This window comes from Oncorhynchus masou, chromosome 6, assembly GCF_036934945.1.
Source record: "Oncorhynchus masou masou isolate Uvic2021 chromosome 6, UVic_Omas_1.1, whole genome shotgun sequence".
In the NCBI taxonomy this organism is placed as follows: domain Eukaryota; kingdom Metazoa; phylum Chordata; class Actinopteri; order Salmoniformes; family Salmonidae; genus Oncorhynchus; species Oncorhynchus masou.
This window is the reverse complement of record NC_088217.1, coordinates 20,768,677-20,795,855: the sequence shown is the minus strand read 5'-3', so window position 1 is coordinate 20,795,855 and position 27,179 is coordinate 20,768,677. Positions and strand designations below refer to the sequence as shown.

The window sequence follows — 27,179 nt, the reverse complement described above, 5'->3', positions numbered from 1 at the left end:
CAAAACTCCAGTGCACCTGCCTGTCACAAACACACAAAGCCCACTTTTATGAAATAGTAATGAGGACATGATACAGGTGACCCATAAGAGACCCCTACACCACCCTGTTCTGGAATTTATACAAAAATAATGTTCTCTCTTTGTCAGACGAGACAGGAAAGAGCTGGCTCAAGAGCTCTAATATGTGTTGGGAAGGATATGGTCCAAAACGGTTTGAGCCTTTCTGACATCAGAGACGTATTCACTAGGAACCAAATGTAAAAAAGCTGTAAGTTCAAATCAAATCAAATTGTATTTTTCACATGCGCCGAAAACAACAGGTTCAACAATGCACTTTTAAGAAAAAAAGTGTTAAGAAAGTATTTACTCAAATAAACTGAAGTAAAAAAAGAATACATTTTTTAGAAAGTTTTTAAAAAATAAGAAAAATAACTAATAATTAAGGAGCAACAATAAAATAACAATAGCGAGGCTATATACAGGGGTTACCGGTACAGAGTCAATGTGCGAGGGCACAGGTTAGTTGAAGTAATATGTACATGTAGGTCGAGGTAATATATACAAGTAAAGTGACTATACAGTGCCTTGCGAAAGTATTCGGCCCCCTTGAACTTTGCGACCTTTTGCCACATTTCAGACTTCAAACATAAAGATATAAAACTGTATTTTTTGTGAAGAATCAACAACAAGTGGGACACAATCATGAAGTGGAACGACATTTATTGGATATTTCAAACTTTTTTAACAAATCAAAAACTGAAAAATTGGGCGTGCAAAATTATTCAGCCCCCTTAAGTTAATACTTTGTAGCGCCACCTTTTGCTGTGATTACAGCTGTAAGTCGCTTGGGGTATGTCTCTATCAGTTTTGCACATCGAGAGACTGAAATTTTTCCCCATTCCTCCTTGCAAAACAGCTCGAGCTCAGTGAGGTTGGATGGAGAGCATTTGTGAACAGCAGTTTTCAGTTCTTTCCACAGATTCTCGATTGGATTCAGATCTGGACTTTGACTTGGCCATTCTAACACCTGGATATGTTTATTTTTGAACCATTCCATTGTAGATTTTGCTTTATGTTTTGGATCATTGTCTTGTTGGAAGACAAATCTCCGTCCCAGTCTCAGGTCTTTTGCAGACTCCATCAGGTTTTCTTCCAGAATGGTCCTGTATTTGGCTCCATCCATCTTCCCATCAATTTTAACCATCTTCCCTGTCCCTGCTGAAGAAAAACAGGCCCAAACCATGATGCTGCCACCACCATGTTTGACAGTGGGGATGGTGAGTTCAGGGAGATATGCTGTGTTGCTTTTACGCCAAACATAACGTTTTGCATTGTTGCCAAAAAAGTTCAATTTTGGTTTCATCTGACCAGAGCACCTTCTTCCACATGTTTGGTGTGTCTCCCAGGTGGCTTGTGGCAAACTTTAAACAACACTTTTTATGGATATCTTTAAGAAATGGCTTTCTTCTTGCCACTCTTCCATAAAGGCCAGATTTGTGCAATATACGACTGATTGTTGTCCTATGGACAGAGTCTCCCACCTCAGCTGTAGATCTCTGCAGTTCATCCAGAGTGATCATGGTCCTCTTGGCTGCATCTCTGATCAGTCTTCTCCTTGTATGAGCTGAAAGTTTAGAGGGACGGCCAGGTCTTGGTAGATTTGCAGTGGTCTGATACTCCTTCCATTTCAATATTATCGCTTGCACAGTGCTCCTTGAGATGTTTAAAGCTTGGGAAATCTTTTTGTATGCAAATCCGGCTTTAAACTTCTTCACAACAGTATCTCGGACCTGCCTGGTGTGTTCCTTGTTCTTCATGATGCTCTCTGCGCTTTTAACGGACCTCTGAGACTATCACAGTGCAGGTGCATTTATACGGAGACTTGATTACACACAGGTGGATTGTATTTATCATCATTAGTCATTTAGGTCAACATTGGATCATTCAGAGATCCTCACTGAACTTCTGGAGAGAGTTTGCTGCACTGAAAGTAAAGGGGCTGAATAATTTTGCACGCCCAATTTTTCAGTTTTTGATTTGTTAAAAAAGTTTGAAATATCCAATAAATGTCGTTCCACTTCATGATTGTGTCCCACTTGTTGTTGATTCTTCAAAAAAAAATACAGTTTTAAATCTTTATGTTTGAAGCCTGAAATGTGGCAAAAGGTCGCAAAGTTCAAGGGGGCCGAATACTTTCGCAAGGCACTGTACTTGGATAATAAACAGAGAGTAGCATTACGCATGTTATGTAAATCTGAGGGAATAATGTTGCTCTATTGATCCCTTTAACATCTGTAATTATATTACAATGAAAAAGACACTCAACAAGCACCAATTTTCCTGGAAACAAAACACCAAAACAAAAGAAATACCACAACGTGTCTTTTAACAACAGTTGTACACAATACAGTGTATATTAACACAATAGATTAAAGTAGAATCCAATGACCTCTTTGGTTTAATCTAGAATCTAAACAGATGTAACCAATTAATTTGTCCTTACTAGAACTGTGGTCAGTCAGGTCATACACTATCAACATCTAACAGTCTATCGGAGCTAGATAGCTTTTAGAAACCTTGTCTAACTGTTAACAATTCAATACAGAAGAAAAGCTTCAGCTTTACCTGTAGGTTAGAGGGAAGTGAGGAAGACAATGGAGCCTCTCCTCTTACTCTTCCTCCCGGCGGCGAGTGGTAGGGGTGGGTGAGTGCACCAAGATGAGAGGTACTATCCAGGCTCTCGGTAAGGTTCCTGGTAGTAATGGCAGAGGGAGAATGACAGGCCACAGGGGAAGGGAATAGGTTTACTACCCCTATCACCTTACCCTTTTCAGTTCAGGATAATGGTTTCTCCCAGAATGGACCTGAATTATTCATCTGGGGAGAGGGAGGGAGGGGTACACTGCCTGTCCATCAAGCGATTGTGTCAGTCAATCATTACCTCTTAGCTGAGTAAGTGTTCCTTGATGACAGAGGTTGATGTCACTATGGAAAGAGAAAGGAAAGGCTAGTGTTTCCCAAACTCATTCCTCGGGACCCCAATGAGGTGCACGTTTTGTTTTTTGCCCTAGCACTACACAACTCATTAAAATAATAAAGCTTGATGATACGTTGATTATTTGATTTGGCTGTGTAGTGGTAGGGCAAAAACCATAACGTGCACCCCACTGGAGTCCCAAGGAACGAGTTTGGGAAACACTGGATTAACCCCAAAACCACAAGCAGTGAGAGAGAGCAAGAAAGAAAACATCATGGCAGAGAGTTGTTCCTGACCATGTGACCTAACCAAGAAAACCTGTGGGTCCAAGTTGAAGCCTTGAATTTGTCCTGCTCAGGTCTTGTATTATCTGATATGGTGTAGGCCTACATATGCAATATGATCTTATGTGATACAGATATTTTAGTTGAAAATACTAGCGTATCTGGTAACATCACCAATCCTGAGACCTGAAGCTTAACTGGGATTGATGCTGCGGAACTAAATAATCGTTGTGGTCTAGTAATATGTTTGGCTGGCTTTAGTTTGCAGAGTGCTGGTAGGAGCATGAGAATGGATCCTGGGTTCTCAATGCTACACAAATATATGTTACACACAGCAATGATTTGATACACAGGAACATTGGGCCATCGGTAAGCCCCTGAAATCTTTTCACGCTCCCTCTCTTTACTTTCCACCACTCCCTCTCTCTATTTTTTCTTCTCTCCCCTCACCTCCTCTAGTTGGTGACCTGCTTTCTCTCTTTACCTGCCAACATGATGTTTCCTGGAGAGATCACTCCAAGGAAGAGTGGATCGTGGAAATGGCAGTTGTACATTAGTTTGTTCCTCAACCTGAAATGACTAGAACTCCCTGGTGTGTGTGATTGTGTGTGTATGCATGTGCGTGTGCGAAATACCCAGACACTATCTACAATGCCCCGCTCCCGCTCCCAACACCCAAACTCTCTCCTCCAATCCCCATGAGATGGGTGCAGTTTATGTTTACTCCAGGAATTGAAGTAAACACACAGACAGAGGGTGCAGCTGAGCCCCAGGGGTTAGGGCAGCCATTTGGCTGCGGCTGGGTGCATCTCGACCATCACCCTCGCTCCCTCCCCTCCTCTACCTCCTCAAATGCCCACTCTCCTCTCTTCAAACTGCTGGATGCCTCACAATTCAATCACAAGTACTGCAACTGGGCCTCTGGGATAGATTGAAATCAAATTCCCAAAGAGAATTAGCTAATTCAAATTCAAATTAAGTTTAGTTTTGATCCACACCCAAAACATTGCTTTGATTAATACATGTTTGCAGTCGGATACAGTCATTGAATTACTCAAATGTAGCTCAGTTGGTTTTGACACCAAACATCTGTTTGTTGCTTCGCTAGTTTCACTCTATTAATCATGTTTCATATATTAATGTTACCACTACAAAGCAGGGCTTGGAACTGGTTCAAGGAACAGAACCGAAAACCGGAAAATAGGAACAGAATCAGAACCGGGAATGAAAGTGATCTATATTGTTTTCCAGAACATAACCGTTATTTTAAAAGCATGGGAACCGGTTAATAACGTTCTTTTACGTTCCGGGATTTTTTTTCCCAATCTCACAAAAAAATCAACAAAGCCCTCACTCTGTCACTCAGAAACATATTCCAGTGTCTGCCTGCAAGCTGAAAATCTTGTGTATGCATGTGTAGGCTACCTGCCCCTCCCCTCCTAAGCATAGGTTACTGTAGCCTACGGACGTTACAAGCGTAATTCAGAAATTAGGGAGAGAGATTTTTAATTACAGAAGAATGGATTCACTTTTCAATGCTAGCTAAGGATACTATAGTTATCACATTTTACATTGAATCTATCAACTACAAAAATGCAAGAAGTGTTTTATTTTAATTCTGGTGCTGCTCATTACACACAAGCTTGTTAGCTAGTTAGCTAGCTCTTGTCCAACGTTAAGCCAACTTCGCGGAAGTTCAAAGACATTCAAAGTTCCTTCATAGAAGCCGCTCCTCTGTAGGTATGATTCTGTGGGCCTAGTTCAGATAATGCATGTCATAATGAGATACCCAGCACTTCAAGCCAAACCTCCTCCTCCACCCTCTCTGGCTCTCTCCCTACCCCAAAACTTCACTCGCATCACATGCCCTACACTTGTCTGTCCAATGCATGTAAACAAAGATAGCTTGCCCACTCCATAGCAAGCTGCTCTATCTGCCCTTATTGGTGAAGTAGTTTAATGTCAAGCTATATTTACATTTTCTTTTGGGTTTGAACCAGTTCAGAACTTTATTTTGCTGGTCTGAACAGTGGAACTGAATGAAATAATGGTTCTGGAAAATCATTTTAGTTCCAACTTCTGCTACAAAGTACACATGTGTTGATAGTCAAATCACTCTTTCTATTTTAAGTAATGGTTAGAACTTACTCTTGGCATTCATTCCTCGTAGGCTAATTGAAAAGGTGAAATGATTGCTACTTCTACCGGTGCTCAGACGTTGCATGCATCAACCAATGGTGGCGTACTGCATCATTGACTGTGCAGTCGGACACCAGATTGCTATACCATATTATGTGGTTAGCTGATATGTGAAATACCTATCCAGGCGTTGAACAGGGCCATGGCTAGAATGGATCTAGCTTTTGTGAAATTAAGGTCAGATTTGACTTTTCTTAGCAGCTTAGGAGAATTTACGCAGCAGGTGAGGAGAATTAACGTAGCAGGTTAAGGGAATTAGGTTAAGGTTAGGAAAAGGGTTAGGATTAGCTAAAATGCTAAACCAATTTAAACTTTTGATGTTAATTTGACAAAAGCTGGATACCTTCCAGCTATGACCTCTGAGCAAAGGAACAGACTCTTCTGTGTGTTTAGGCAACGCAATGCTGCTAAATCGCAAGCGGGTGAGTAGGCCTGATGTGTACCCCTGTTTACAGCGGTGGAAAAAGTACCAAATCGTCATACTTGAGTAAAAGTAAAGATACCATAACAGAAAATGACTCCAGTAAAAGTTTAAAATCACCCAGTAAAAATCTACTTGAGTAAAAGTCTAAAAGTATTTGATTGTAAATATCCTTAAATATCAAAAGTAAAAGTATACATAATTTAAAATTCCTTATATTAAGCAAACCAGACAGCACCATTTTCTTGTTTTTTAAATGTATGGATAGCCAGGGGCACACTCCAACACTCAGACATAATTAACAAACAAAGCATGTGTGCTATGAGTCTGCCAGATCAGAGGGAATAGGATTGACCAGGGACGTTCTCTTGATTAGTGTGTGAATTGGGTAATTCAAAATGTAAAGAGTACATTTGGGTGTCAGGGAAAATGTATGGAGTAGAAAGTACATTATATTATTTAGGAATGTAGTGGAGTAAAAGTAGAAGTCAAAATGATAAATAGTAAAGTAAAGTACAGATAACCCAAAAAATGACTTAAGTAGTACTTAAAACTATTATTGGAGTGCATTTTTATAGCAATTGGCTGTGTTACCTTAATGTGTTTATGTGTAGGCTAGTATTGCAACAAGCTCTCACAGTCTCAAGTCAGAATTAGAGGTTCAGCCATGTTTTTCAAACTTCAAATTTCGAAGTTGTTCCAAACTTCAAATTTTATAGCGTTTCAGGTTAAGTTTAGGCATTAACTCCAAATGGTTAAGGTAAGGGTTAAGGTTTGGGATAAAACAAAAATATCTATAACAACTATTGCTGGATTCAAACATGCAACCTTATGAGCCAGACGCTTAAACTCATCTGCCATCCCCATCCACAATGTCCTAGCAAAGCCAAAGCCTACTTGAAGGTAACAGCACTCACTGCTGTCCCTAGTGTCTGGTTTCCACATCATCTCCTGACGTCCTCAAACATCGAATACTGACTTGTATCACAGATGGCCTGTCTGAGTACATCCATTTATTTTCAGCCATTGATATTTGATAAGTGCAAAGTAGAGGCCTTGTATAATCTCTGTCATTCCTGTTGTGGCCAGAAAGGTTGTAATCATTAGCCCAAACAGTTGCGAGAGTTTCTATTGGACAAATTCTGGTAGGTCCCTGCCCGTTTCATTTAGTTTGCTTCCGTTTGCTTCCATTTGCTTCCATTTGGTTCTGCTTGGTTCCTAGTTAATACACCCCAGGGTTTAAGTTTTGGTTTAGACTTAAAGGGATAGTTCAACCAAATTACAAACTGACATATTGGTTTACTTCCCTGTAAGCATTCTATGGGCAAGTTAAGACATCAATCAATGCTTTGGTTTTGTTTACCATGTCATTGTCTCTAAATGCTAACTTTTTAGCATTTATGGAACAAATCCAATGCAAGTCAATATCCCCTATATTAGCATTTTTTGCATTTTATGTCCATATCATCTTAAAGTAACTTCATTCAGCTACACAATCAATTTGACACACTTTAGGATTGGTTCAGCGAGACTCTTCACAGGCCCTAGGTGTGTACCAGGACAAGTGAACTAAAGAAGAACTGGACAATTATATAAAATATATAACCCAGTCACAATGACATGCAGCAAGACTGAAAGAAGGCAACTCGGCACCAGACAGCCAGACAGCCGGACAGACAGGAGGAGAGTCCTCCTCACCATAGAAATAGAATCCATAGAATAGCCTCCCCATTCAGGCCAATGTATTATATTTCTATGGTTCTAATTTAGGTCTTCAGCTCCCAGAGATCCCATGACAAGGTTACGTTTGGCCAACCTCTAATGGGATCATACTGAGCCTGTGGCGGTTGTATTACTGTAGCAGCAAAAACAGCACAAAGAATCTGTGTTTATTTTATTTACATAAGTGATCCACAGTAAACAGCTGTTAATTTTTGCTGGCTCTCTGCCAGTGCACTTTGCTCTTCTGTGAAAACCTCTCTCTCGCCAAACACTCTGTCTCCCTCCCTCTATCTCTCTCCCTCTCTCTTTCTCTATCGCTCTCTCTCTCCTTTCTCGCATAAATATTTGTTTTCATCTAACTGCAGTAATCTCTTGCTAACGTATTAAAGCAGCACTCACTAAACTACTCTTTCTTTGGTATCGTGTTTTCATTTAATCCCATTCAGAAGTGTGTGTTTGTGCAGTTGGAAGTGTGCAGTGTCTGTGTTGTATATATATATATATGTGTGTGTGTGTGTGTGTGTGTATCACAGGAGGCTGGTGGCACCTTAACTGGAGAGGACGGGCTCATGGTAATGACTAAAGCGGAATTAGTGGAATGGTGTTAAATACATCAAACACATGGTTTCAATGTGTTTGATGCCATTCCATTTACTCCGTTCCAGACAATATTATGAGTCGTCCTCCACTTAGTAGCCTCCGTGGGTGTGTATATGTTGCTTGTGCTCTTGTGCTTGTCTAATTGTACTGTACACTGGTTCATGTGTGAACATACAGCTATAGCTTATACTGTAGATTACACTGTATACCTTCCTTTGCTTGTTTGTGTGTGTATTACACCATGGTAATAGATTGTGTGAATGCAATTAGTATAGAGTGATTTGATGTATTCATATATGAGGTGTTTGTTTCACAGTCTGGTACATTAATACTACAGCCCAGTTTCTCTACTACTTGTTATTATATCTATGTGCACTGATGTAATAATCAGTGTTTTTGCATGTTTGTTAGTCCATGCGTGTGTGTGTATTTATGTGCACGTGTGTGGGTGTGCGTCTACGTTTTATATGTGTTTGTGTGTGCGTGTGTGTGTAAGCAGAGGAAGGGAGCTGCTTGAAGGAGAGCAGTAGTGATGGAGCCTGAAAGCCCTGCAGCGCAGCTGTTCTCCCAATGCATCGTCAACTTCACCACTGAGCCTACAACACTCTGCTCTGCTCTGCCAGCCCAAACCCCCACTCTCCTCTTATCTCACTCTCGCCATGCATCTCTCTCTCTCTCTCTCTCTCTCTCCCTCTCTCTCTCTCTCTCTCTCTCTTCATTGTTATCTCACTTGTGCTCCTCTTTGCTCTGCCTCTCCTCCAATGAATATATCACCTTATTGAGCTCAATCCAGATTTATACGGGTCTATCTTTTCCTCCATCTACAAAGTCGTTTTGGAATAGTCCCCTGTTTCTCTTCTCCAGTATAATTAATCCTTCCCTTCACATGCCTCTTTCTTGTTGAGTTTAATTTTCTTTATTTTCTTTCTTCATCTTTATATTAGCTATTTTCTCCTCTTTTCTCTGACTCTCCATTCCTGTCTTTTTCCTTCTCGCCAATTAACTACCCCCCCATTCTCTCTTCATCCACCACCCCCTTAATGATGACTGGTTAATAGAGTTGTGAGCCCTGTGAGTGAATGAGTGAGTGACTGCCTGTCGGCCTGACTGAGTGACTGCTCTGTTGATTACTCAATCAAGTCCTCTGCTCTTGTCATGCTCTGTTAGGGGGCGGGGCCAATGAGTGACGGACAGCCGTCAGAGAGGAGTGTAAGCAATGTGTCGCTGTGGTGACTGCCCAACGATTTAGGGAAATGGAGTGATAAGAGCAGAGTGGAAGAGGCTTAGGCCTGGAGGAGGAGCTGGCATTAAACCACTACATTGCTTTGGCTGTATGCTTTGGGTCATTGTCCTGTTGGAATGTAAATCTTTGCCCCAGCCTAAGGATTTGCCTGTATTTGGCTCCATTCATTGTTCCCTCTATCCATACCAGTCTCCAGTCCATGCCGCTGAAAAGCATCCCCATAGCATGATGCAGCCACCACTATGCTTCACAGTAGGGATGGGACCAGACAGTTGATGAGCTGTGCCTGGTTTTCGCCATACATACAGTAGTGCATGCATTTAGGCAAAATAGTTACATTTTTGTCTCATCAGACCACATAATATATTGTTCGCATGCCTTTTTGCAAAGTCCAGGCATGCTGTCATGCTGTCATGCTGTCATGCTGTCATGTGCTTTTTTCTTAGGAGTGGCCTCTGTATGGCCACTCTCCCATAAAGCCCTGATTAGTGAAGTGATGTAGAGACTGTTGTCCTTCTGGCAGGTTCTCCCATCTCAGCCAAGGAACTTTGTAATTCTGTCAGAGTGGTCATTGGGTTCTTGGTCACCTCCCTGACCAAGGTCCTTCTCTCCCTGGTTGCTCAGTTTAGTCAGATGGCCAGCTCTAGGCAGAGTCTGGGTAGTTCTATATTTCTTCCATTTCCCAATGATGGAGACCACTCTGCTCTTGGAAACTTTCAACACTCCAGAAATTGTTTCATACCCTTCTCCAGAAATATGCCTCATCACAATTTTATCTCAGAGATCTACGGACAGATCTGTGGACTTCATGATATGGCTTCTGCTCTGCCATGCACTGCCAACAGTGGGACCTTAAACCATGTGTAAACAATTTCATTTGGCACAGGTGGACTCCAATCAGGTTGTAACATCTCAAGGATGACAAAAGGACGTTGGATGCACCTGAGCTCAATAAAAAGTGCCATAGCAAAGGGCTGTGAATACTTACAGTACCAGTCAAACGTTTGGACACACCTACTCATTCCAGGGTTTTTTCTTTATTTTTACTATTTTCTACATTGTAGAATAATAGTGAAGATATCAAAACTATGAAATAACACATATGGGATCATATAGTAACCCAAAAAGTGTTAAACAAATCCAAATATATTTTATATTTTAGAGTCTTCAAAGTAGCCACCCTTTGCCTTGATGACAGCTTTGCCCACTCTTGGCATTCTCTCAACCAGCTTCATGAGGTAGTCACATGGAATGCATTTCAATTAACACATGTGCCTTGTTAAAAGTTCATTTGTGGAATTTCTTTACTTCTTAATGCATTTGAGCCAATCAGTTGTGTTGTGACAAGGTAGGAGTGGTATACATAAGATAGCCCTATTTGGTAAAATACCAAGTCCATATTATAGCAAGAACAGAAAAATTTCAAGAACTTTGATAGTTTCTTCAAGTGCAGTCACAAAAACCACCAGGCTCTATGATGAAACTGGCTCGCATGAGGACCGCCACAGGAAAGGAAGACCTGGAGTTACCTCTGCTGCAGAGGATAATTCATTAGAGTTACCAGCCTCAGAAATTGCAGCCTAAATAAATGCTTCACAGAGTTTAAGTAACAGACACATCTCAACATCAACTTTTCAGAGGAGACTGGGTGAATCAGGAATCATGGTCGAATTGCTGCAAAGGACACCAATAATAAGAAGAGACTTGCTTGGGCCAAGAACCACGAGCAATGGATATTAGACCAGTGAGAATTTGTCATTTGGTCTGATGAGATTTTTGGTTCCAACCGCTGTGTCTTTGTGAGACCCAGAATCAGTGATCTTGGATGATCTCTGCATGTGTGGTTCCCACTGTGAAGCATGGAGAAAGAGGTGTGATGGTGTAGGGGTGCTTTGCTGGTGACACTGTCTGTGATTTATTTAGAATTCAAGGCAGACTTAACCAGCATTGCTACCACAGCATTCTGCAGTGATATTCCTTCCCATCTGGTTTGGGCTTAGTGGGACTATCATTTATTTTTCAACAGGACAATGACCCAGCACACCTCCAGGCTGTGTAAGGGCAGTTTGACCAAGAAGGAGAGTGAAGGAGTTCTGCATTAGAAGACCTGGCCTCCACAATCACTCAACCTCAACCCAATTGAGATGATTTGGGATGATTTGGACCACAGAGTGAAGGAAAAGCAGTCAACAAGTGCTCAGCATATGTGGGAACTCATTCAAGACTGTTGGAAAAGCATTCCAGGTGAAGCTGGTTGAGAGAATGCCAAGAGTGTGCAAAGCTGTCATCAAGGCAAAGAGTGGCTATTTTGAGGAATCTTGTTTGGTTGCTCCATGATTCTATATGTGTTATTTCATAGTTTTGATGTCTTCACTATTATTCTACAAAGTAGAAAATAGTACAAATAAAGAAAAACTCTTGAATAAGTAGGTGTGCCCAAACTTTTGACTGGTACCTGCTGTAAATTAGATATGTTTCAGAAATATCTAAAAACATATTTTCACTTTGTCATTATGAGGTATTGTGTGTAGATGGGTGAGATCATTATAATTTAAAAAAAAATCCATTTTGAATTCAGACTGTAACACAACAAAATGTGGAATAAGTCAAGGAGTATGAATACTTTCTGAATACACTGCATGAATAAAATAATATTCATAAGTTCATTAATGTATGTGTGTGTGTATTCTTACTTATTTTGTTCTGATCCAGAACCCATTAATCAGAAGAGCCCAGCAGTACACATGTTAGGTGCTATTCCAGGGCCTAGTGTTTTTCTCCTCTGTGTTATATTAAGGCATTGTTTTAAAAGTGGTTCTCCAGCTTCTCTTTTTCTGCCAGAGTGAGTAAAAATAGAAACTTTCATGCTCTCTCAATGTACTTTCCCTCCAGGAAGTGCACATCTGTGGGGTTATTGGATTGGCTGCCCTTTTGTCATGTGGCGCCCCCGTTCTCAGGCTCCCATTGGTTGGCACCTGTGGGTCTCTTTGAAGGAAAGCCTTTCTGACGGGACTCAGGAGCCCAGAGGAGTTGTTGTGGAAGTGGGAAAGAAGGACAGTGTTGGTGGGTGGGAGGCTGGAGCATGGTGGGGGTGGTGTTGGTGGGGGGGTTGGAGATTGGCGGGCTGAAGCTGTGAGGGTGGTGAGGGCTGAAGCAGTGAGGGGGGAGAGTGGTGGGGGCTGAAGCGGTGAGGGGGGAGAGTGGTGGGGGCTGAAGCAGTGAGGGTGGTGAGGGCTGAAGCATTGAAGGGGGTGAGTGGTGGGGGCTGAATGAAGTGAGGGGGGAGAGTGGTGGGGGCTGAAGCAGTGAGGGTGGTGAGGGCTGAAGCATTGAAGGGGGTGAGTGGTGAGGGCTGAAGCAGTGACGGTGGAGGGTGGTGAGTGGTGAGGGCTGAAGCAGTGAAGGTGGTGAGTGGTGGGGGCTGAAGCAGTGATGGTGGTGAGTGGTGGGGGCTGCAGCAGTGAGGGGGAGAGTGGTGAGGGCTGAAGCAGTGAGGGTGGAGAGTGGTGGGGGCTGAAGCAGTGACGGTGGGGGCTGAAGCAGTGAGGGGGAGTGTGGTGGGGGCTGAAGCAGTGAGGGTGGTGAGTGGTGGTGGCTACAGCAGTGAGGGTGGTGAGTGGTGAGGGCTGAAGCAGTGAGGGTGGTGAGTGGTGGGGGCTACAGCAGTGAGGGTGGTGAGTGGTGAGGGCTGCAGCAGTGATGGTGGTGATTGGTGGGGGCTGAAGCAGTGAGGGTGGTGAGTGGTGGGGGCTACATCAGTGAGGGTGGTGATTGGTGGGGGCTGAAGCAGTGATGGTGGTGAGTGGTGGGGGCTGCAGCAGTGAGGGTGGTGAGTGGTGGGGGCTGAAGCAGTGAGGGTGGTGAGGGCTACAGCAGTGAGGGTGGTGAGGGCTGAAGCAGTGAGGGTGGTGAGTGGTGGGCGCTACAGCAGTGAGGGTGGTGAGTGGTGGGGGCTGCAGCAGTGTGGGTGGTGAGTGGTGGGGGCTGAAGCAGTGAGGGTGGTGATTGGTGGGGGCTACAGCAGTGAGGGTGGTGAGTGGTGGGGGCTGAAGCAGTGATGGTGGTGAGTGGTGGGGGCTGAAGCAGTGAGGGTGGAGGGTGGAGGGTGGTGGGGGCTACAGCAGTGAGGGTGGTGAGTGGTGGGGGCTGAAGCAGTGATGGTGGTGAGTGGTGGGGGCTGAAGCAGTGAGGGTGGTGAGTGGTGGGGGCTGAAGCAGTGAGGGTGGTGAGTGGTGGGGGCTGAAGCAGTGATGGTAGTGAGTGGTGGGGGCTGAAGCAGTGATGGTGGTGAGTGGTGGGGGCTGAAGCAGTGATGGTGGTGAGTGGTGGGGGCTGCAGCAGTGAGGGTGGTGAGTGGTGGGGGCTACAGCAGTGAGGGTGGTGATTGGTGAGGGCTGCAGCAGTGATGGTGGTGATTGGTGGGGGCTGAAGCAGTGAGGGTGGTGAGGGCTGAAGCAGTGAGGGTGGTGAGTGGTGGGGGCTACATCAGTGAGGGTGGTGATTGGTGGGGGCTGAAGCAGTGATGGTGGTGAGTGGTGGGGGCTGCAGCAGTGAGGGTGGTGAGTGGTGGGGGCTACATCAGTGAGGGTGGTGATTGGTGGGGGCTGAAGCAGTGATGGTGGTGAGTGGTGGGGGCTGCAGCAGTGAGGGTGGTGAGTGGTGGGGGCTGAAGCAGTGAGGGTGGGGAATGGTGGGGGCTACAGCAGTGAGGGTGGTGAGGGCTGAAGCAGTGAGGGTGGTGAGTGGTGGGGGCTGAAGCAGTGAGGGTGGTGATTGGTGGGGGCTACAGCAGTGAGGGTGGTGAGTGGTGGGGGCTGAAGCAGTGATGGTGGTGAGTGGTGGGGGCTGAAGCAGTGAGGGTGGAGGGTGGTGGGGGCTACAGCAGTGAGGGTGGTGAGTGGTGGGGGCTGAAGCAGTGATGGTGGTGAGTGGTGAGGGCTGAAGCAGTGAGGGTGGTGAGTGGTGGGGGCTGAAGCAGTGAGGGTGGTGAGTGGTGGGGGCTGAAGCAGTGATGGTAGTGAGTGGTGGGGGCTGAAGCAGTGATGGTCGTGAGTCTTGGGGGCTGAAGCAGTGATGGTGGTGAGTGGTGGGGGCTGCAGCAGTGAGGGTGGTGAGTGGTGGGGGCTGAAGCAGTGAGGGTGGTGAGTGGTGAGGGCTGCAGCAGTGAGGGTGGTGAGTGGTGGGGGCTGCAGCAGTGATGGTGGTGAGTGGTGGGGGCTGCAGCAGTGAGGGTGGTGATTGGTGGGGACTGCAGCAGTGAGGGTGGTGAGTGGTGAGGGCTGCAGCAGTGAGGGTGGTGAGTGGTGAGGGCTGCAGCAGTGAGGGTGGTGATTGGTGGGGGCTGAAGCAGTGATGGTGGTGAGTGGTGGGGCTGCAGCAGTGAGGGTGGTGATTGGTGGGGGCTGCAGCAGTGATGGTGGTGAGTGGTGGGGGCTGCAGCAGTGATGGTGCAGGGTGGTGGTGGTGTGTGTGTTTATGTGTGTGTGTGTGTGTGTGTGTGCCTGCATTCATTCGTTAATACATTTTTGTCTGTGTGTGTGTGTGTGTGTGTGTGTAGGGAGGCATCCCTGTGGCTCTGAGGTGGCAGAGGGCTGGGGATATAGGGTGATGACATCACAGCTGGCTGCAGGGGGCAGGGGATGCAGGGTGATGACATCACAGCTGGCTGCAGAGGGCAGGGGATGCAGGGTGATGACATCACTGCTGGCTGCAGAGGGCAGGGGATGCAGGGTGATGACATCACTGCTGGCTGCAGAGGGCAGGGGATGCAGGGTGATGACATCACTGCTGGCTGCAGAGGGCAGGGTCGCAGGGTGATGACAGCTGGGACCTGGAGCAGTGCTGAGCCGGGATCTGGACACTGCAGGGACAGAGAGAGTCAGGCTCCACTGATCCTAGTGACAGAAGAGGAAACACAGGTACTTATAGTATATAACAGGAGCACAGCCATAACAACCTGCTCATTGATCAACCGCAGGCCCTTTTCTTTCCCAATAGAAACGTAGGATCAAGTCTTATGTTTACTCAGCACAATTGTATGTGGTGCTCAAATGGCAAACTGACTTGTGCCATTGCACTGTCACACCCTTGTGATTCAAGCCCCAGTTTAAAACACAGACAACCCTGTCTACCTAATCATCGATCCATTTCTGTTCTTCCTGATGAAACGTAAACCAAACATATCGACACTTAGTAATGGATTGATATACAGTACTCTATCTATGGGCAGCCATACACCTACTTTCATGTGGTAGGTTCATACTCTATGGACTGGTTTCCCAGACACAATGGAGAATCTCCATTGAAAATACTTTTTAGTCCAGAACTAGGTTTAATCTGGGTCTGAGGAAACCAGCTCTAGGAGTCTCTGGAGCACACAGCAGACTCTTATGGGGAGACAGTGGCCTCTGGTGGTTAACATTACGCACTATGTGTGTGTGTGTGTGTGTGTGTGTGTGTGTGTGTGTGTGTGTGTGAGAGTTTATTTGTGTAAACAGAATGTTTATACACATGCATTTATACTATTATGTTTGTTTGTAAACTGATGCTTTACATCAACTCTGGATTGATCGAATAGGTTTGTAATTATTCACCAACAGTTTTTAAATTATCTTCTACACATCTATTTTAGGATTACCCCTCATCCCTGTTGCTCAGTGGTCTGTTCTGGACTATACCATGAAGCAGACTCCAGATGGAGTCAACTCTAATCATTTCAATTCAATTCAATGGCTTTATTGGCATGGGAAACATGTGTTAACATTGCCAAAGCAAGTAAGGTAGATAATATATAAAGTGAATATATAAAGTGAAATAAACAATAAAAATTAACAGTAAACATCACACATACAGAAGTTTCAAAACAATAAAGACATTACAAATGTCATATTACATATATATACAGTGTTTTAACAATGTACAAATGGTAAAGGACACAAGATAAAATAAATAAGCATAGATATGGGTTGTATTTACAATGGTGTGTGTTCTTCACTGGTTGCCCTTTTCTCGTGGCAACAGGTCACAAATCTTGCTGCTCTGATGGCACACTGTGGAATTTCACCCAGTAGATATGGGAGTTTTTCAAAATTGGATTTGTTTTCGAATTCTTCGTGGATCTGTGTAATCTGAGGGAAATATGTCTCTAATATGGTCATACATTGGGCAGGAGGTTAGGAAGTGCAGCTCAGTTTCCACCTCATCTTGTGGGCAGTGAGCACATAGCCTGTCTTCTCTTGAGCGCCATGTCTGCCTACGGCGGCCTTTCTCAATAGCAAGGCTGTGCTCGCTGAGTCTGTACATAGTCAAAGCTTTCCTTAATTTTGGGTCAGTCACAGTGGTCAGGTATTCTGCCGCTGTGTACTCTCTGTTTAGGGCCAAATAGCATTCTAGTTTGCTCTGTTTTTTTGTTAATTCTTTCCAATGTGTCAAGTAATTATCTTTTTGTTTTCTCATGATTTGGTTGGGCTGCTGTCCTGGGGCTCTGTAGGGTGTGTTTGTGTTTGTGAACAGAGCCCCAGGACCAGCTTGCTTAGGGGCCTCTTCTCCAGGTTCATCTCTCTGTAGGTGATGGCTTTGTTGTGGAAGGTTTGGGAATCGCTTCCTTTTAGGTGGTTATAGAATTTAACGGCTCTTTTCTGGATTTTTATAATTAGTGGGTATCGGCCTAATTCTGCTCTGCATGCATGATTTGGTGTTCTACGTTGTACACGGGGGATATTTTTGCAGAATTCTGCATGCAGAGTCTCAATTTGATATTTGTCCCATTTTGTGAAGTCTTGGTTGGTGAGCGGACCCCAGACCTCACAACCATAAAGGGCAATGGGCTCTATGACTGATTCAAGTATTTTTAGCCAAATCCTAATTGGTATGTTGAAATTTATGTTCCTTTTGATGGCATAGAATGCCCTTCTTGCCTTGTCTCTCAGATCGTTCACAGCTTTGTGGAAGTTACCTGTGGCGCTGATGTTTAGGCCAAGGTATGTATAGTTTTTTGTGTGCTCTAGGGCAACAGTGTCTAGATGGAATTTGTATTTGTGGTCCTGGTGACTGGACCTTTTTTGGAACACCATTATTTTGGTCTTACTGAGATTTACTGTCAGGGCCCAGGTCTGACAGAATCTGTGCATAAGATCTAGGTGCTGCTGTAGGCCCTCCTTGGTTGGTGACAGAAGTACCAGATCATCAGCAAACAGCAGACATTTGACTTCGGATTCCAGTGGGGTGCGGCCGGGTGCTGCAGACATTTCTAGTGCCCGCGCCAATTCGTTGATATATATGTTGAAGAGGGTGGGGCTTAAGCTGCATCCCTGTCTAACCCCACGACCCTGTGTGAAGAAATGTGTGTGTTTTTTGCCAATTTTAACCGCACACTTGTTGTTTGTGTACATGGATTTTATGATGTCGTATGTTTTACCCCCAACACCACTTTCCATCAGTTTGTAATCTTTGTGTGCAGTTGCTTCAGTCCGCCATTAGCTCTGATGCATTTGACACACACACGGCACGCACAAAGATAATTATGTGAAGACGTACACAGAGATAAGCACACACACACACATACACCGACAAACTCTGCACACATACACTTATTTTGACACACAAGCACACTTTATTTTGCACATACATTTTTTATGGTTCATTGAAGTCATTGCACCTCACATGTTGTCATATAGAGCAGTGTGTTGGTTTTGGCCCTAGCATTACATCGCTGATTCAAATAATCAAAGCTGGATGATGAGTTGGTTATTTGAATCATCTGTGCAAAACAAAACGTGCATCCAGGGGGTCTCGGGGATCGAGTTTGGGAAACCCTGACTGATTTAGAGAAAGAAGCACACAGCTGCAGAGTGGACGTTGCCCGTCAGAAACAGGTCAGGTGTACTTGTACAGCCTGTCCACCAGGTGGAGGTATAACCCACCACGTACATCACCTGTCGACAGCTGGGGATAGTACACAGCCTCGCAATCCCGACCTTACCAGCAATGGAACTGCAATATTACCGCATATATAGAAAATGAGGGAATAAAAACTTATAGTAGCCTTTCAAAATATATAATAAATCAACCAATAGCTCAATGTAATTGTAATTCATATTAGTTCATATGCAATGGGAGATCAGAAATGATCAATGTTACACTCTGAGAAAAGCAATAGTTCTAATAACTTTGTATAAGAAATTATCCTTTCTTCTTTCCATTTACAGTTGAGCAAATACATTGCATACCTATTGCATTTACTTGTTTTAAACAAGTTTGAAAAGCTATCGATTTGACTGTAGGGAAGAGAATATGTTTCCTAATCACATGTCTTAATTAGATCAAAAGAAAATAATGAGGCCAAGATTGTCTAACAGCGGGACCCTGTTACTACTCCATGACTTTTGCTCTGACTACAAACACACAGGATAGTCTGATGGAGAGGGTTAGTGGTTGGGGTAGCACTGCGCAACATATTTAGTAATCAGTTCTGTGAGGTTATGCTGCATGAATGTGTTGGGGGAAATAATACACTGTCCCATGTTATAGACAGAAGAGTGCTTACATGGCAGACCAATCCGGATCTCATCTCGTCATGCCCAGCCCACTCATTATCTCAGCGAATCATGGCTAGCAGAAAGGTTGCTGACTTTTTCAGTGGCTAAACCAACTAGGCTCATAATTTAACAATTCTATTCATATGTACAGATGGCAAACACATTTGTTATTAAGACACATGAAATTTCACATAATCCAGGAGGCATTTCTGCCCCAAAACTAATTTAGATTTTTTTTTTTTAAGATTTCATTCAAATGGCTCTCCTGTGAAGTAGTGATGCGCGACATATGCCTAGTTTCCAGAAAGGAGTCACAATTGTTTGGTCCCCACAAGGATAGTAAAACAAACATGTGTGTATGTGTGTGTGTGTGTGGATGACACCAGGCCAGTGCTCAGCGATGTGTGTGAAGTGAGACAGAAGAAATAAAGCAATTCTCTCTCACCCTTTTTCATTTTCTTTCTTTCTTTCTTTCTTTCTTTCTTTCTCTCTCTCTCTCTCTCTCGCTCACTCTCTTTCTCTCTCTCAAACAAATTAAACCTTTAAACCTTGGCGTGCCACTTAAATTATTTAACTTTCTCTCTATAGCGTAGCCTACCTCTCTCTCACTTTTTTTCTCTGTTACTCTCTCTCTCTACACACATAGACACATACATATTTGTCTCTGTGACATGAAGCAATCAAAACAAAGGCACCATCGACGAGGCGCACGCTGAGGTTGACAGGAACAAAGGACAAGACTCACATATCTCAAGTCTGGTAATAAGTTTAGACACTGAAGCCTAAGACATTTGTGGGCAGATGGTTCAACTGTGGGCAACCCCTCTTTCAGACACACAACCCTCCTTCTAACACACACCCCTAGCACAACTCACCTTCTAACACACACCCCTAGCACAACCCTCCTTCTAACACACACCCCTAGCACAACCCTCCTTCTAACACACACCCCTAGCACAACCCTCCTTCTAACACACACCCCTAGCACAACCCTCCTTCTAACACACACCCCTAACACAACCCTCCTTCTAACACACACCCCCAGCACAACCCTCCTTCTAACACACACCCCTAGCACAACCCTCCTTCTAACACACACCCCTAGCACAACCCTCCTTCTAACACACACCCCTAACACAACCCTCCTTCTAACACACACCCCTAGCACAACCCTCCTAACACACACCCCTAGCACAGCCCTCCTTCTAACACACACCCCTAATACAACCCTCTTTCTAACACACACCCCTAACACAACCCTCTTTCTAACACACACCCCTAACACAACCCTCCTTCTAACACACACCCCTAACACAACCCTCTTTCTAACACACACCCCTAACACAACCCTCCTAACACACACCCCTAGCACAACCCTCTTTCTAACACACACCCCTAACACAACCCTCTTTCTAACACACACCCCTAGCACAACCCTCCTAACACACACCCCTAAAACAACCCTCTTTCTAACACACACCCCTAACACAACCCTCCTTCTAACACACACCCTTAACACAACCCTTCCTTGCATACTCATGCATGCACCCTGTCCTCTTTCTCCTCCTTCTTCTGTGTGTGTGTGTGTGTGCGTGTGTGTGTGTGTGTACTCTCACTAGGGATAAATCCTGCCTCTCCTCCTTTCTATCCCTCTTCTCTTTGCCACTCACACACACGAGCAGGGCTCCCGCTGCCAAACCTCACTCACATACAAATACACACACAGCCCAGCCTCTGTGCAGTCTAGTCCACATTGGTTATTTTGGTGCTTTGACATTTTGCATTCATGGAGGACTACCACAAACCCGACCAGCAGACAGTGCAGACGCTCAGGAACATCGCCAACCGCCTCCGGATCAACTGCATCAAGGCTACCACTGCAACGGGCAGCGGGTAAGACCCACACACACACACACACAAAAATACACACACACAGATTACACAGTCGTAAATCTAGGGAAGAGTGTATAAAGACTCATTCATACACACAGGTGCACACATAAACACATGAAAACGTAATAACACGCACACACAAAACACACACAGTCTCGTTTTGCTAACCTTGCGGGGACACACATTTGATTCCCATTCAAATTCCTATTTCCACTAACCCTAACTCCAAAACCTAACCTTAACATTAAACCCAACCTATAATCCTTAACCCCAATTCGAACCCGAACACTAATTCTAACCCCCCCTAGAAATAGCATTGTCCTTGTGGGGACTTGCAAAATGTACCCAGTTGGTCAAATTTGTCCTTGTTTACTATACTAGTGGGGACTTCTGGGTAAACAGGTCCACACATACACGTGAAATGCAAAGTGAAGCACATGTTCTCTCTTTGTTGTTTGAGCTATGGAGAATGAATGGATGAAACAGGATGTATGATATGAGTCATTCCAGGAGATAGTTGTGACACTTAATCTGCTTAATATCTTTAAATTGCAGAAAACTGTGTACTTATACACATTATTTATTTATGTCTATTGAACAAGATAGATTATGGCCATTGTGGCTCAATTATTTTGTTATTAGAAATGTTCTATTGTGAACAAAATCGGGAAATTATATTGCGTCTTCATCTGTCTAACCGTGCGAGTTTTGGAGTGATGGAGGAGCGCCTCGGAGTTTGTTAGCACAGGACAAAGCGCATGGTGATCTGGGATGTTGTTCAGTATTCATAATAAATAGTCAGCAGTTCATTTTATTGTGTGAACACCCACTTGATGTGCATTATTATAGCAAAATAAATAAACATCCTGTGTGCGAACAAGTGGACAAAACGGAATTTAATTTAGATTTTTGTGGGGGAAATCACACATCTATTTGATTAAGCTATCAATCATTATATATTGCACATACACAAACTACCGCATTCATTAATTCCATTGTGGCTCCATCCTTCGACCGTAGCCTATCCATGAATAGCCCAAAAGCGCACAGAGCCTAGACAATATAAGCAACAGCCATGCAGTTGATGATTGAGATTGAGAGAAAACGATTGATTGATTGAGAGAAAACGCATATCGTTCCCGGGGAAAGTCAAGTGTGCTTTTTTGGTTGGGCTTGGCTACTTGCCAGCATTCCTGAGTTTTATAGCATCTGGTCGGTACTTTTAGTTTTACGCGGTTCTTTACACAATCTTTTAAGAGCATCTATTCCTTCAACAGAAGATTTTTAGATTATGCCTGAGTGGTTATGTTAAGTATTTCGCTGGCTGGAGATGGAAGGTAACCGTTATAGGCCCGGTGATAAATGTGACTTCAAATGGCGTCCTCTGACTGATCGTCTGACTCCGTGCGCACAGAAGCCAAAATGGTCCCCATCTCTCCCCAGACTCCGGTTAGTCTCATCGTAGCAGGGATAGGTCTGTGTTGTGACCGTGACCTGAACTGGCACTTTGCAAGGGGCGGGTTTACCCCTCTGATGATGACGTCACTGTAATTGGGATAAAGAGAGAGCAGGCTGCTGAGGGGAGAACGGCTCATAATAATGGCCTAACAGAGGAAATGGAATGCCATCATGATGTATTTGATACCATTGCACTGTTAATGCTCCAGTTATTACCACGAGCCCCTACTCCTTAATTAAGGTGCCACCAAACCTCCTGTCAGAGAGAGCCAATAGGGCATCTCGGTTTGAGCATGGCCCCCTCATTAGTATTTTGGATAGACTAGTACACTCTAAATAGTGTTACCCATCCTTCCCCATTGTGCCCTAAGATTTCATTGGCAAGCTCAGACTTTAGACTGTGCCACTTCGAATCCAGTTGGAGGCTCTGTGTCAATTCTGAATGTTTATGAGTTTGTAAAGTGGTCTGTCTGTTCTTAGTGTGTGTGTGTGTGTGTGTGTGTGTGTGTGTGTGTGTGTGTGTAAGTGAGTGAGTGTGTGTGTGTGTGTGTGTGTGTGTGTGTGTGTAAGTGAGTGAGTGAGTGAGTGAGTGAGTGAGTGAGTGAGTGAGTGAGTGAGAGAATCAGAGAGAGAGAGAATCAGAGAGAGAGAGAGAATCAGAGAGAGAGAGAGAATCAGAGAGAGAGAGAGAATCAGAGAGAGAGAGAATCAGAGAGAGAATCAGAGAGAGAGAGAGAATCAGAGAGAGAGAGAATCAGAGAGAGAGAGAATCAGAGACAGAAACAGTCTGTGTCCAACTTGTTGTAACCAGTCTGTAACCTTCCTCCCTGCTCCTATATACCCCTGGTCTCCCAGACACCCTACATCATGCTGCAGCGTGGCAGAAATCATGTCTGTCCTGTTCTTCAACACAATGAAGTACCGCACAGAGGACCCCAAGAATATCAACAACGACCGCTTCATCCTCTCTAAGGTGAGACACCGTAGATGAACAAAGTTCTATTGAATTTGTATTGAATTAAAGTTTTACATTTTATTTAATTGATTTGACCACCAGCCACTGTTTTGGTTGGATAAAAGTCATAATGGTCAACATCTGCTTCTTTATGGCTGTATTGGGGCTTGTAATAGATGTTTCATACATATTACAGTTGATCTGCAACTGTCGTTGTGTTATAGTGTTATAGGTTTTGTTATAGTATCATATACTAGTACTACAGTAAGATGTCTGTTCCTCTCCTCAGGGTCATGCCGCCCCAGCCCTGTACTCCATGTGGACAGAGACTGGCTTCCTGAAGGAGAGTGAGCTGCTCTCTCTGTGCCAGGTGGAGTCCAACCTGGAGGGACACCCCATACCTGTAAGTGATAACTACTACACATCACCTTTAATAGCTTAGCACTAAATTATGTTTTTTTCTCTGTTTTGTATCATATTGTGCAACAGCTGTTGAAACTAACATTGTAAAAGTGGCCACAAAAATGATCAGTGTTATTTCCTGATAGTTTCTGGTTGCCAGCTTGCCATGGTGACATCAACATGAGGTAAATTGGTTAATAGACCAATAACAAAGAGTGTTACAAACCTCTCTGCCAATAACAGCTAGTTTTCAGTTTTCCCCTCCCCACTCAGACCACTCCTAGAGAGTCCTAGCAAATTATTTTTTGAGAAATAGTTTTTTAATAAAAAGCTATTTAACCATTAAATGTCAATATATTACAGTAAGTTACTTAATTGTTACACAGAAATGTTATTATATTGATATAAAACATCTGCATTGGGCCTTTAATAACCTAAGAGTTAGCCTACACCTCACCTTCAATAACCTAAGAGTTAGCCTACACCTCACCTTCAATAACCTAAGAGTTAGCCTACACCTCACCTTCAATAACCTAAGAGTTAGCCTACACCTCACCTTCAATAGCCTAAGAGTTAGCCTACACCTCACCTTCAATAGCCTAAGAGTTAGCCTACACCTCACCTTCAATAGCCTAAGAGTTAGCCTACACCTCACCTTCAATAACCTAAGAGTTAGCCTACACCTCACCTTCAATAACCTAAGAGTTAGCCTACACCTCACCTTCAATAACCTAAGAGTTAGCCTACACCTCACCTTCAATAACCTAAGAGTTAGCCTACACCTCACCTTCAATAGCCTAAGAGTTAGCCGACACCTCACCTTTAACAGCCTAAGAGTTAGCCTACACCTCACCTTCAATAACCTAAGAGTTAGCCTACACCTCACCTTCTATAGCCTAAGAGTTAGCCTACACCTCAACTTCAATAGCCTAAGAGTTAGCCTACACCTCACCTTTAACAGCCTAAGAGTTAGCCTACACCTCAACTTCAATAACCTAAGAGTTAGCCTACACCTCACCTTCAATAGCCTAAGAGTTAGCCTACACCTCACCTTCAATAACCTAAGAGTTAGCCTACACCTCACCTTCAATAGCCTAAGAGTTAGCCTACACCTCACCTTCAATAGCCTAAGAGTTAGCCTACACCTCACCTTCAATAGCCTAAGAGTTAGCCTACACCTCACCTTCAATAACCTAAGAGTTAGCCTACACCTCACCTTCAATAACCTAAGAGTTAGCCTACACCTCACCTTCAATAGCCTAAGAGTTAGCCGACACCTCACCTTTAACAGCCTAAGAGTTAGCCTACACCTCACCTTCTATAGCCTAAGAGTTAGCCTACACCTCACCTTCAATAACCTAAGAGTTAGCCTACACCTCACCTTCTATAGCCTAAGAGTTAGCCTACATCTCACCTTCAATAGCCTAAGAGTTAGCCTACACCTCACCTTCAATAGCCTAAGAGTTAGCCTACACCTCACCTTCAATAGCCTAAGAGTTAGCCTACACCTCACCTTCAATAGCCTAAGAGTTAGCCTACACCTCACCTTCAATAACCTAAGAGTTAGCCTACACCTCACCTTCAATAACCTAAGAGTTAGCCTACACCTCACCTTCAATAGCCTAAGAGTTAGCCGACACCTCACCTTTAACAGCCTAAGAGTTAGCCTACACCTCACCTTCTATAGCCTAAGAGTTAGCCTACACCTCACCTTCAATAACCTAAGAGTTAGCCTACACCTCACCTTCTATAGCCTAAGAGTTAGCCTACATCTCACCTTCAATAGCCTAAGAGTTAGCCTACACCTCACCTTTAACAGCCTAAGAGTTAGCCTACACCTCACCTTCAATAGCCTAAGAGTTAGCCTACACCTCACCTTCAATAGCCTAAGAGTTAGCCGACACCTCACCTTTAACAGCCTAAGAGTTAGCCTACACCTCACCTTCAATAGCCTAAGAGTTAGCCGACACCTCATCTCCAATAGCCTAAGAGTTAGCCTACACCTCACCTTCAATAACCTAAGAGTTAGCCTACACCTCACCTTCTATAGCCTAAGAGTTAGCCTACACCTCACCTTCAATAGCCTAAGAGTTAGCCGACACCTCACCTCCAATAGCCTAAGAGTTAGCCGACACCTCACCTTTAACAGCCTAAGAGTTAGCCTACACCTCACCTTCAATAGCCTAAGAGTTAGCCTACACCTCACCTTCAATAGCCTAAGAGTTAGCCTACACCTCACCTTCAATAACCTAAGAGTTAGCCTACACCTCACCTTCAATAACCTAAGAGTTAGCCTACACCTCACCTTCAATAGCCTAAGAGTTAGCCGACACCTCACCTTTAACAGCCTAAGAGTTAGCCTACACCTCACCTTCTATAGCCTAAGAGTTAGCCTACACCTCACCTTCAATAACCTAAGAGTTAGCCTACACCTCACCTTCTATAGCCTAAGAGTTAGCCTACATCTCACCTTCAATAGCCTAAGAGTTAGCCTACACCTCACCTTTAACAGCCTAAGAGTTAGCCTCGCTAAGACCACCAAGGGCAGGGCACACCTCACCTTCAATAGCCTAAGAGTTAGCCTACACCTCACCTTCAATAGCCTAAGAGTTAGCCGACACCTCACCTTTAACAGCCTAAGAGTTAGCCTACACCTCACCTTCAATAGCCTAAGAGTTAGCCGACACCTCATCTCCAATAGCCTAAGAGTTAGCCTACACCTCACCTTCAATAACCTAAGAGTTAGCCTACACCTCACCTTCAATAGCCTAAGAGTTAGCCTACACCTCACCTTCAATAGCCTAAGAGTTAGCCGACACCTCACCTCCAATAGCCTAAGAGTTAGCCGACACCTCACCTTTAACAGCCTAAGAGTTAGCCTACACCTCACCTTCAATAGCCTAAGAGTTAGCCTACACCTCACCTTCAATAGCCTAAGAGTTAGCCGACACCTCACCTTTAACAGCCTAAGAGTTAGCCTACACCTCACCTTTAACAGCCTAACAGTTAGCGCATGTTCTCCTGCTCAGACATTGATGACCATGCCAGATCTTACAACGCCTGTATAGGTATTTAACGTGTCAGCTAACTATACCATATCATATGGTACAGCAATGTGGTGCCGACTGCAGTCGATGATATGGCACACAAGCATTGGTTGATGCATGCAACGTCTGAGCGGTGGAACGCGACCTTAGACTACACCTCACCTTTAATAGCCTAACAGTTAACCTACCCATCACCTTTAACAGCCTCAATTAGGACCAGACAGATATGACCACACAACAACTCTAAAACTGAGTCATATTCCGAAGGACACACAGTAGCAAAAGGTTTTGCAACTGTAAACAACAATCTGTGTTCTTATTGGACAAGTTCAGGTAGTGCCTCACTAAACTTGTCCAATAACTTAAACTTATAATAAATAATACATCAACGTTTTCCACCTACTGAACACATACCTGCTCTCTATGGTGATAGTAACAGTCC

General features: G+C 44.1%; 2 protein-coding genes across 2 annotated transcripts in view; one reads left to right on the top strand and one right to left on the bottom strand.

Annotated features, from left to right (window-relative positions):
- Positions 1-12,020: 12,020 nt before the first annotated feature.
- On the bottom strand, positions 12,021-17,692 carry LOC135541502 (uncharacterized). Its single transcript, XM_064967818.1, has 6 exons — positions 17,624-17,692; positions 15,059-15,340; positions 14,148-14,848; positions 13,318-13,926; positions 12,328-13,196; positions 12,021-12,025 (listed from the first exon to the last, which is right to left on the bottom strand). Exons 1-6 carry the CDS (start codon positions 17,690-17,692, stop codon positions 12,021-12,023), a joined length of 2,535 nt encoding a protein of 844 aa, XP_064823890.1.
- A 2,831-nt stretch (positions 17,693-20,523) lies between these two features.
- LOC135541528 (transketolase-like) overlaps positions 20,524-27,179 on the top strand; it is a 37,720-nt gene continuing 31,064 nt past the window's right edge. The window contains exons 1-3 of the mRNA XM_064967840.1: positions 20,524-20,875; positions 23,189-23,306; positions 23,578-23,691. Of these exons, the coding sequence (XP_064823912.1) occupies positions 20,769-20,875; positions 23,189-23,306; positions 23,578-23,691 (339 nt within the window). The 5' untranslated portion in view covers positions 20,524-20,768. The remainder of the gene's footprint in view (positions 20,876-23,188; positions 23,307-23,577; positions 23,692-27,179) is intronic.